Raw genomic sequence first — 11,664 nt, 5'->3', positions numbered from 1 at the left:
AACCGAGCCCCACGTGCGTTAAGCTCGGTTTTCTAGACCGGAGCCGCTATTTCCTTGAAACAGCTCCTTAATTATCCTCACGAGGCTGAGTGGACCCCGTTCCAGACCCACTACTTCTCAGAAAATGTGGTAGCGCCGGGAATTGAACCCGGGACCTCTGGATCTGTAGCAAGGAACTCTGACCATTAGACCACAGACTAAAAGTAAACACATGAAAAGGGTAGAAATAACAAAAGCAACTTACGGTCATTGTATCCGTAATTAGGGAAACGTTAAGATAGAACATAACTGCAACTGATTAGATGCTTCGTGTCAATAAAGGAATTTTACGCTTAGCTGATAATTATGTTAATCATATTAGCAACAAAGTTCTCGCAACTTGTTAACGCTCGAAGGTTCGTTGCTACTGTCACTCGAAATCGCGCAATTTCAGAGCTTCCACCATCGTTAGGAAATATATTATGTGTATATATGAGTATATTAAGGATTATGATGTAAGAGTACTTATTGGTACGGCCGAGCAACTAATATTATGTTTAGAAACAACATGGAAAAATCTGTTACAATTATATTAACTTCAGTAGACAGGATAAATAAATTTATAAATAAACAAAACTACTCATTTCAATAAAAATATTATGTTTCTGGACATTAGCTATCATCTTGAATTTATTTAATAACCGCTTTGTTTAGTTTTCAAAATACAGTGTTTCGGAGACTGCATTCTGTCTCCATCTTCAGGTAAAACTTACTCAGTTGGGCCCAATCGATATAGCTAGTTCCTATCTACGGACTCAAAACCAAAACGTTTCGGAGATTGGATTTTGTCTCCGTCTTCAGGTAAAACCTACTCGGTTGGGCCCAATCGATAGAGCTAGTTCCTATCTACGGACTCAAAACCAAATCGTTTCGGAGACTGGATTCTGTCTCCGTCTTCAAGTAAAACCTACTCGGTTGGGCCCAATCGATAGAGCTAGTCCCTGTCGACGGACTCCAAAACGTTTCGGGGACTAAATTCTGTCTCCGTATTGACCCCAGGGCCATAGTGCGGCTGGAAGGATTAGGCGAATTTAAAAATCCAGAGCCATAATCGGGAATCAAACCCGCGACCTTACGGCTTGTAGCATAGTGCCTCAACCAACTATGCTACTGCGTGTCCCTTATGTTTTGCAAGTAGAAAACTATTTAAAATAGAAAATAACATAAAAATCGAGTTTAAGGAGCTATTTTAAGTATGCTTAGTCGGTTTGTGTGATTTCTTTGGAATTCAATCAAAAATCATCATACGTATGATGAAAGGTTATCATGCCTCCATAAAATGTCCTGATTTTATTCTTGCCTTGGATAGATTTGTCTTTTTCGCGTGCTATCTATCAAGTATTGCAATCATGTTGGCCAAATAACTGCAGCTTTTCCTCACAAATATGTACTTCATGTAAGTTATTATTTCTACATGCCTCAGCAATATCATTACACTGTAATTTCATGCAACTGTAAGCAGGAGTTTCTTCTTACATCACCGCATTTGTTCACGCAAGTCGTCACATAATCTGGAAAAGAGTCGAGAGAGGTAACGCAACTGAAATCGTTTCTTTTGCTCAGGAAATTCTCAACGCAATTGTAAGTAAGTAAATTAAGTAAAGGTTGAGGTTGAATAGACCCCAGGGCCATAGTGCGGCTGGAAGGATTAGGTCAATTGAAAAAATCCACCTCATCGGGATTCGATCCCGCGACCTTCCGGCTTGTAGCATAGTGCCTCAATCAACTACGCTACCGCGTGCCCTTAGTAAAGGTAATTGGATTTACTGACCACTTACAGATCGTAACTACAAGTAACTGTAGCTCTATCGCTAATTCACACACTCTGCAGTTCACTACAGGACGCACTATGCCTTCTCAATCTGCTGTCTTCACCAGTCGTTGTCTGGTAACGGCTTCCAACGATGGACATTTCTCTTACTCTGGATTCCCGAACTATCCCCGTGCCCGAGCTACCAGCTTCTAACAGCAACGGCTTACAAGGACTGAACCGCAGCAGTGCTATAACTCACTCACTCACCAACCAACTCGCTCCATTCCACTCACTACCTCTACTGACTGCACTGCAACAACTGACTGAACTGTCAGAGTCAAAGTTATGTTACGACCGACGGTCAGTCGGCCAGTCTGTCTTTGAACAAAGCACCCATCTGTGTCTTACGACCAGATCTTTATTACTGTCAGACATTTCCAGGTCTGTTGATGTGGGGCGCTCTCTCTGACGAGAGGACGTGTCTGTCGTTTGCCAGAGTCACAAGCAATAAGTCTATTGTCAGTATGTACAATTTACATGTTATTAAACATATATACAATATATACAAGACCCCGTGTCACTCCAGGCTCAGTACAGCATATCATGCCCTATCCTTAGTACCTCCTGCTACAACGGCAGTCTAGTCACTTGAACGGTCGTATACTTGAACGCCGCCTTGGAGCGGATCACACTGAAAACATAGCCTCCAATAGTATTCCCACTGTTGCGCGCGGGGGCCGCTGCATAGCAATGGGTCTATATGCCACAGTATATTTTTTTTGCATTACAATAATAAATTATATTGATTCTGAAGAGGCCAAAGAGCCTAATAAGTCAAGACAGAAGAAGAAAAACAAAATCGAAATTAATAGAGCGTAAATAATCATGCAGGTGGCTCGTTTATATGATTCGGATAGAATATGATTCAAAGAATAAACATTTGCTATTTATGAGAATACTGTTCTAAACGTTATTAATTGAACAATTTGAGTAAATTCACTGTCAAAAGTATAAAGAGGCCTTCAGAGACACAGGAAAATTGGTGCCTGGATATCTCAGTATAGTGACCATCCAACTGCCTGCAAAATCTAGATGTGATTTTCGGCCAAGGGTAGGATTTTCATCTTCATCGTCACTTGCACATTGATTCTGGGACCCATTCAGCGTCTTATAAAATGGTTTCAGGGGCAAAGCACCCGCACCCTGATGCTTGGAACTTTCCTCCACTTACCTAGAGTTTTCGTGTCATGCTTATTTGTGACATACAACATGCATACACATTTCTACGCGCAGGTTTATATGATCTAAATGGAAAATATTACAAATAAACGTCTCAAGTTGGCAGCACTGCGGTAAAGTTAATCCGTAATTAAATTTGAGTTAAATATTATATACTTGAATCTAACTGTGAATATTTTTGTAACATTGCAATACATATTCGAGTTTTAGTGTGCTCCCATTGATGAACTTAAAAAATGCTGTATATTAGCATTGCGATCTCCACATGTAGCGGATAAAAACCACAAAAAAGGATTTTCATCAAATGTTATACTGGAAACTCAAACTAAAATTCATTTTCATATTACAATTTTGGTTAAGTTTCTTAACAGCAATAAAGTGCATCATATATCAGAACCTAGACGCATTTCTGGGCACATTTCCCAAAATGTTTATCGGAGATAAAAAGATATCTAGAACAAGAATTGAAGAGAAAATTGAAACATACGTTGTCTTTTATGTCTGACACATCCTTCCCCCACACACGCACACATTTAATAGTTTGCGAGATAAGTAGACAAAAGAGATATTTATACAGTGTCAACTCGAAACTCGTACGTGGGTGAACTGACTTTTGCACCATTGTCAGCACAATTTTTATAAGTGACCACAAAAATTTGCCATTCAACAATGGAAAGTAACCGAGACAATGTGGCAGGAATTTTACACCTTATTGACATTTTGTAAAGTGTTAAATTAAGATAAATATCTTATCAGAATTATAATTACAAACATCAATCAATGTGATTGTTCCATATCAGATTTTCACAGCTGTCACTATGAATTATTTTCTAATCCTCTGGGATATAGCGTCGTGCAGTCCACCGAAGGTCAACCGACGTTTCAGGAGAACACATCGATCCCTTCTTCACGGAGAAGAAATAAGTCAAACAAGAAACAAGAATGAAGTGGGCGGAAAGCAGGGCAAACCCGAATTTTCGGCTGACTTTCAACAGACTACATGGCGTTATATCGCAGAAGAGATAATTCTCTCTGTTAGTGTGATTGCGTGAAGTTTTTTTTAAATTTTAAAAGCATTTTGAGTTGTGATCAACAGTGTTTGAGGTTAAGATTTAAACTGATCTAAAAGATCTAAAAATGATTAACTTTCTTTGCATTCTGTTCCTAATTTGTATGAAAAACGACGTTTCGAGACTAAAATCTCTCTTCATCCTCTGCTAAAGAACGTACTCAGTTGGTCCCAATCGATAGAGCTAGTCCATATCTACGGAAAATGAAGACTAGCAGCATTATATATACTTACAGCAAAGTATTGCAATTAATATTATGTGGATCCGTAACTTACTTACATTAAAAAGACAGTGACCATACATAGACTCAATCACCCTACTGCTCATCTTGCTTCTCGCTTCTAGCAAACACTGCCCTTGACTGCGAGAGCGTTCGTCACTTCACGTCGTTCCAGTTCGGGTATCGATTTGAGGCTGCACTGGGCCACGCGCCTGCGCAAACCTATACGTCATGACTTGGTACATGCTGTGTTACGTAAGGCCGTGCGTCTGTCAATGTCGTCAATGTTACTTGAAACCAGTAAGATCCGATGAATGAGTCACAGGCAAGTTTCTCTCAAACAGTTAAAAATATTATCAGGGCGTGATAAATGAAGGGACATGAAAATTGTCTCCTATATTACAGAGATAAATCTTCCGGCTACCAGAATACGGCATTGTTACGAAAAACTCTAAGAAATTAACTGTTACAAGCTGGGCTGCAATTATGCTAGGGAATTCCAGGGAGGCGACAGGGTGCATTTTTGAGTCCCTAGACGTCGCCCCTGGAAGATCTTCTACAAGTAGTGATATCAAACACGTAAATCTTACGTTCACTTTTTAACCTCCAACGTTTGTACTCGAGTCGACGTTGTCGCAATTATGATATATTCCGTGGGCTGTGTATCGTCAAATTTTGCATTTAAAAGTGTAAGTTTTTATCAGGTCCACATGGACCAGACCGGCTCTTCCAGCCTCCTATCCAATGGAAACCGGAAGTTCTTTCCGCGGGGGTAGGGCGGCCGGGGAATGAAGTTGGCCACTTACCTCCATCTAGTAGCGAGGTTAAGAACTGTGTGGAACTATACTCCGCTCCCTCGTGCGTCTGCAATACATGGTTATTATTTAATTACGTGCAGGAACCACTTTACCTGTCATAACTAACTAGATGGAGCTGAACCCTTCTTGAGTAGTCGCCAGTTGCGCAGCCATTCAAGAATTTCTCAATATTTTACGGAACCCGAAGGTTCATTACCGTGTTCACAAGAGCCCTCCATTGGTCGCAATCCTAAGCGATCAATCCAGTCCGTACCACCAACCCTACCTGTCTAAGATCCTCCCACCTACATCTAGGTCTTCTTGGTGGGCCTTAGCTTCTGGCTTTCCCCCTAAAATCCTATATGCATTTCTTCTTTTTCCTCCTCCACACGCATGCTACATACCCTGCCCATACCATCCTTCTTGGTTTGAACATTCTAATTATACTTTGAGAAGAGTACAAGCTATGAAGTTCCTCAGTATGAGGTTTTCTCCAACCTCCTGTCACTTCATCCCTCTTCGGTCCAAATATTCTCAACACCCTGTTCTCACACACCCTCAGTCTATGTTTCTCCCTTAATGTCAGAAACAAAGTTTCACACGCATACAAAACCACAGGCAAAATTATACTTTTGTATATTATTATTTTTAAGTTCTTAGACAGCAAACGAGAAGACAAAAAGACTCTGTACTGAATGGTAACGGGCATTACCCGAATTCAATCTCCCTTAATTTCCTCCTGAATAAAAATTTGATTTGTTAATGTGTCCCCAAATAGTTGAACTATTCAAATTTTCGGAAGATCTGTTAGCTAGCTTTATGTCATGATTTTGCCCTGCATTCGGGTGACGAGAGAGCAACGTATACTTACTTTTCTCTGCGTTTACATCCAGACTAACCTCATTATTGTCGTCAGTTAATATTTTTTGTGTCCTTCATGGTACATACGAGATAACTAATATAAAGCAACAAACACGGGATTAGACACTGCTGCCATCTGCGTGGGAGGAGCCACACTACAGCACGTAGTTCAAGATCTTGCCGCACAAGTATTCGTAAAACTACGTATATTTTGTAAGATTTGAGGCTTTCACGGCGGTGACTATGAAGAAAGCAGTCTTCTGGGATTTGGCACCGTGTATATGTGGTGTTAACCGACGTTTCGGAGGAACGTATCGCCCCCATCTTCAGGGTTGAAGAAGTATAGGTAAATCTGCAAGCGACAACACCGTGAGTCTGCTTGACCGTGTCTCACGGTGTTGTCGCTTGCAGATTTACCTATACTTCTTCAACCCTGAAGTTGGGGGCGATACGTTCCTCCGAAACGTCGGTTAACACCACATATACACGGTGCCAAATCCCAGAAGACTGCTTTCTTCATACGTATATTTTCTTTCTGCTTCATGATTGTTTCTATGTCGGCTTACTTTTAAACCATGAATATGGGGACGATATGTTCTCCGAAAAGTCGGTTGACTTTCACAAAATTGTACGACATTTTAGCACTGAAGATAAAAATCTCCGTAGCGTATATTTTATTGGATTTGAAATTTTGACAACAGTGCGTGATAAGTGTCATCTTGTGAGATGTGACAGAGTTTAATCAGAATTTCACTGACGTTTTGGAGGGACAGACTGCCTCCATCTACAGGTCAAAAAGAGCTAACCAAGTTGAAGGTATCACACCCATCTTCGAGTAAGTCAAGCAAGGAAGCAGGGAATAAGCTCAACCCCCTTCTGCTGGTTTCTGCTTGGCTTACTCTTCAACCGTGAAGATGGAAGCTATATCTTCCACCGAAATGTCAGGATGTCTCCGAACTAAACAGCATTAAAATACGGAAGACCGTACTAATTATTTAAAATACATGCGTCTCCATTAAGTAATAAACTGGACAGTACTGATTATGGAAATAGCTGCCATTCTGAGAATCATATGAAAGCCACAAAAACACTGCGTGAACAAAAATTGAGAGTTCTGGACGTTAGACTAAGTGGTAAGGGAGGTAGAATGTAGATTAGCTCAACTTAATGGCTCCAACAGAGTACTTTTCCAACACCAACCTGATTACGTGGGGAAAATGAGTTTCTGAAACTTCATTTATTTACCTGCCTATTTAACAAAGCTACCTGTAACTCAAACTGCATACTTCGAATTATATGATAACTGGTGAACAGTGAATTTTATAGGATTTTAGAGTAAATGTTCTGATCTAATAGAGTTATTAATCGAAAATATTTTTGAAGCGATTGAGGAAAACCACGAAAAACCAAATTCAAAGTAACCAGTGTCACAGCCAAGATTCAAATGCATCAGCTCCCGAATAATCAGCTTCATTTTATGTATTTCTGTACAATTTTGGCTCCTACACATAAAGGGCAACTGCGTCAAGACAAGCGTCAAGACATGAGACAAAAGACGTAGTCTTGCTTCATTCGTGAATCATCAGCGTGAAGCTGACGTCAGCATCATGATTCAGACCGGTGTGCGACTTGTTTCATAATCTCATTCGTTTCAACTGTGTTCCTTTTTTTTTTTCTTTTTTGGCATCATGTCGCAGACATCGTGTCTTGACTGTTGCATATCTTGACGCATCCCGGTGTGCGGCATACTTAAGGCTTCAACCGTCTTCGCCCGCTCGAATACTGGGGGTCGTTGGTTTGAATCTCGCTCAAGGCATTAATATCTGTGTGTGTTTATTCTGTGTTTGTGTTGTTCTGTGTGTAGGTAGTGACCTTGCCACGGGCTGATCCCCATCCAAGGAGTCCTGCCGACAGTGTACAGGATTAGGAATCTGAAAAAAGCGGCCAAAGTCCAAAGGGCTGTCGAACCATTGAAAGGGAGAAAGGAATTTGAAAATTCAGATATGTAAATTCGGACTTTTTCAATTATTTTTTATTATCCTAATTATTCGATCTCCCACAGAGATAATGGTTATGACAAAAAACTTTAATGACGTTCGCGCAGAACCAAAGTCCGTTATCACTTGAGGTACTGGCCGACGAAAACTCCGTCATCGAGTTGTTAAAGTCGAACACGTGATAAGATATTACATTCTGTTTATAGTTCTAAAAGATACATACAGCGTTCTGTGAGATAATTTATGTTTATTAATAAACACAACATAAAATCGAATATATTTTTAGTATGGTTTTTGTTATTTTAAGTTTGAGTTCCCTATTACGGTCTAAAAGCAGCTGTGTGCTATTATTCCTGAAATATATCTGAAACCTAAAGTATTTCTTCTTCGTAACAGATACAGCGAATCCTCAGAATATTCCTACATCCATGACGCAACAGATGGACGATGCGACCACACGTCCGCTAATAGCAGCAGACTCTATTACTGTTTGCCCACTTTGTGTTTGTTATTATCATAACAATTATTACAACATGCAGACAAGACAAATTTGGTCTCTTCCTCTACTACTCAACCAAGTTACCCATACCACTACAGAAATAATGAACGGTGTTTTCTGTGCGGTCCGCGCCGAGATGTAAGCTTAAAAATTTGGGAGCTGCAGTTAGTCCCGATTATATGCTCTACCTATACCAGAAGGACAAGCGGGAACTGGCTGGGAACCTTCAAAATCGGAGATAGAGTTTCTTACCCCTCCCCCCAATGTAGTGTCTCTCACTGCCCTCCCCCCACACACTTCTTTTTCTTTCTGCAATTAGTCAGATGAGTTGAGGGAAGTGTATTTTGTTGATGATTGAGTCAGTGGAGAGTTGCTGTAGCTGAACCCGGGAGTCGTTTGGGAACCAAGAGGAAGGGGAAAGTCCGAAATGGAAGCCACTACCGAGGAAACTTTCTATGTGCTGTAGTTACAGTGGTCTTTGGAGCGTGTAACTAAATGAGACTGCCGTAATTATGAGTAATTACTTTCTGTAAGTGCCCAATAAATCCGATTACTAATCCAAACCCCGTCTATAGTCACTTTGGCAGTGATTGTCCAGTGATTGATGGCAGCTCTTTCTACGGGACCCAACAGAGTAGGTGTCATCCTCCTAACCACCTGAAGACGGAAACAGATCAAGTTTCTGGAACATCATGTTTCCTAGTTTCTAGATTGCCGGATGATAGACAAAGTCCAAAAACCCAGTCATTTTGTGTAGTTGCTTTGGCTTGTACCGTAAAGAAAAGGCCAAATGTGGAAGCTTCAAGCATCTTCTGATAGCCCATCATAACAACTTACCTGTCTTCTACCCTCTTCTCTCTCCCCCCTCCACCTTGTCGTCCTTCCTTCCGAAAACCGAGCCCCATCCACTAAAGAGTTCAACAAGTGGCGTTAGAAAGGGCGGGGGGGGGTCTAGGAGAATGAATAAGAGAGACGTGTACATGGACACACTCTCTCGGGCGCTCCCCAGTTGTGAAGACTCAACGGGGTATTGTTGTGGAGTTCACGTGCATCTGTCGTTTGAGCCGTGTGCACGGGAAGTAATAGAAACAATATCACGCGTTTAGACTTTTACTTAACGTCTTCATTCATGATGACATCTTTAATCCACAGATTTCTATTGAAATATATCAACGTACGTATTTAAGAAGTTTCCACAATGTAATATTTTATACTGTACTTTCTTCTGGCTCAGATTGTGTCGTGAGTTTTGTCAAAGATATTTCAAATTTAGATGCAAAAACAGTGATTAAACAAGTGATTGTGATCTTCAAGAATATGTGATAATCTCGATTCGTCACTTCCGGTGAATATCGGTGCCAAGAGATTAATATATTAAATCTTAGAATAGAAAACATCGGAAATTGTGATACAGAACTGGGTTGAATAGCAATAACCCGTCGCAGTAATTCAATATAACTTTACCGCCAACAAATACTTTTTCACTAACGTGTACTGGATGTTGTGCGTATAGTGACAAAGTTGCTTAAGTGAATGTAAACAGTTCGTACAGACAGAAGGAACATCCGAGATCAGCATCTTCAGATTCAAACCTGCAATCTTGATGACTTTCATCTGACAGTAATTTTCACTCATGGTTTTACTATCTGTTAAAGAGACTCTATAATCAGAACTTTTTAATCAAGCAACCTAAAAATATAATAAATACATTAAATCATGAATAATTATAAAATACTACATTTCTCAAATATATTAAATTTATAATATATTTGCATATTTATGAAATGACCGAAAATTAAATTCATAAATTAACTATTCAGACTTACGATAAATAAAAATTGGTTGTCTATCACGTATTCTTCAACTGACAGACAAGAAATATCCACACCAAAGAATATAAAACGAAAGTGGTTTGAAGGGAAGAATCTTCTATAATTTCATCAATTATAATTTGTTACAAGGCTAAACTGTGTTGATTGAATTGAACGACGTGTGCAGTAACAAATTTTGACAGTTTACACCTAAGTCAATCCAGTAACAAAGTGACAATTCCGGTTTTTTCGTCTGGTTTTAATCTCAGTTACAGCATTAAAGGACATTCATGGCCACATATTTGAATGTGGCGCTTAAATACAGATTCTTATAGATAATGAAACTTTACTGTTAACAGATCCTTGTACAGGACGTTTGGATTGAATGCTGTGTACACATGATATACGTAAACGTGGGATTGAATTATATCTTATATTCATTTATTCAATCTAATGAAGTTGACCGAAATTTTATCCAGTAACTAACTATATCCAAATTAATTTATTCATTTTATTTAATGATTAATAACGATGAAAAAACATATTTGTATAACAATAAACTTCGGAATTAAAAAAGAAAGCAGGAACGTGAACCTAAATGTGCTGGCTAATCTCACATAATCTTCAAGACGAGCATGTGATCACAGAAGGGAAGAAAAAAGTGAAACTGTTTGAAATGAATCCGTGAAGAATTACTTAATAATGGAGCGTAATTTAAAATGAAATTACATCACGTTTCTGTTTTTTTTTTTTTGCATTTATCTATAATGAACGGCAACATAAATATAATAAAAACTTTAATAAGCCCACAGATTACTTTAATTCTGATATCTGAAGGAAATGTTAAGTGCAGCGTTTCGTTTGGGCCAACGTAGGAGAGTTACTTTATAATTGTGTAATACAAGAGGGTAATTTTCTTCCATATTTTATTTTGTAGCAGCAGAATAATTTATATCCCGATTTCTGGCTATTTATATTAGATGGAAAATGCGACAAAGAAAGGGTATTATTTCATAATTACTAAAATTTAAAACAAAATATTAACACAACAGAATCTAATTACCCCAGTCGTACCTTTCCTCAAACTGTGTTCTCAGCGTATTGAAAATTCAATGCGACGCTAAAGGCGGAGTGCTGAATGACTTTAAGTGTGGACAACACAACACAGAGTGTGGTCATTCAATTAAACTTTCAACCGAATTATCTTGAAGTAGAAGAGCTGTGTCGATTGGTGACATCGAGGTTCGAAGTCATGTCCCCAGGGTTCAATGGGATCGCCAAGTGGGGGCCAATTGTGCTCTGTATCGTTATCTTCAGCCTGCTTCTCCAGGTACAGTATATATTTGGCACGAAAATTATTATTATTATTATTATTATT

At 39.3% G+C, this 11,664-nt stretch overlaps 2 protein-coding genes across 3 annotated transcripts in view; one reads left to right on the top strand and one right to left on the bottom strand.

The window, feature by feature from the left end:
• The window catches only part of LOC111872567, a 67,538-nt gene that overhangs the window by 8,964 nt on the left and 46,910 nt on the right, over nucleotides 1-11,664 (bottom strand). Inside the window, exon 1 of one of the 2 annotated variants that reach the window (XM_023866612.2) lies at nucleotides 4,381-4,503. The exons of the other annotated variant lie outside the window; for it this stretch is intronic. The gene's annotated coding sequence lies outside the window, so the exon portion shown is untranslated. Of the gene's footprint in view, nucleotides 1-4,380; nucleotides 4,504-11,664 lie in introns of those variants that run through there. 2 annotated transcript variants of the gene reach the window in all.
• Nucleotides 10,239-11,664, top strand: part of LOC111872568 (tumor necrosis factor receptor superfamily member 14) — a 35,945-nt gene continuing 34,519 nt past the window's right edge. Inside the window, exon 1 of the mRNA XM_023866615.2 lies at nucleotides 10,239-11,616. Coding sequence (XP_023722383.1) covers nucleotides 11,425-11,616 — 192 coding nt within the window. The 5' untranslated portion in view covers nucleotides 10,239-11,424. The remainder of the gene's footprint in view (nucleotides 11,617-11,664) is intronic.

This window comes from Cryptotermes secundus, unplaced genomic scaffold, assembly GCF_002891405.2.
Source record: "Cryptotermes secundus unplaced genomic scaffold, Csec_1.0 scaffold1045, whole genome shotgun sequence".
Taxonomy (NCBI): Eukaryota; Metazoa; Arthropoda; class Insecta; order Blattodea; family Kalotermitidae; genus Cryptotermes; species Cryptotermes secundus.
This window is presented reverse-complemented; position numbering and strand designations above follow the sequence as displayed.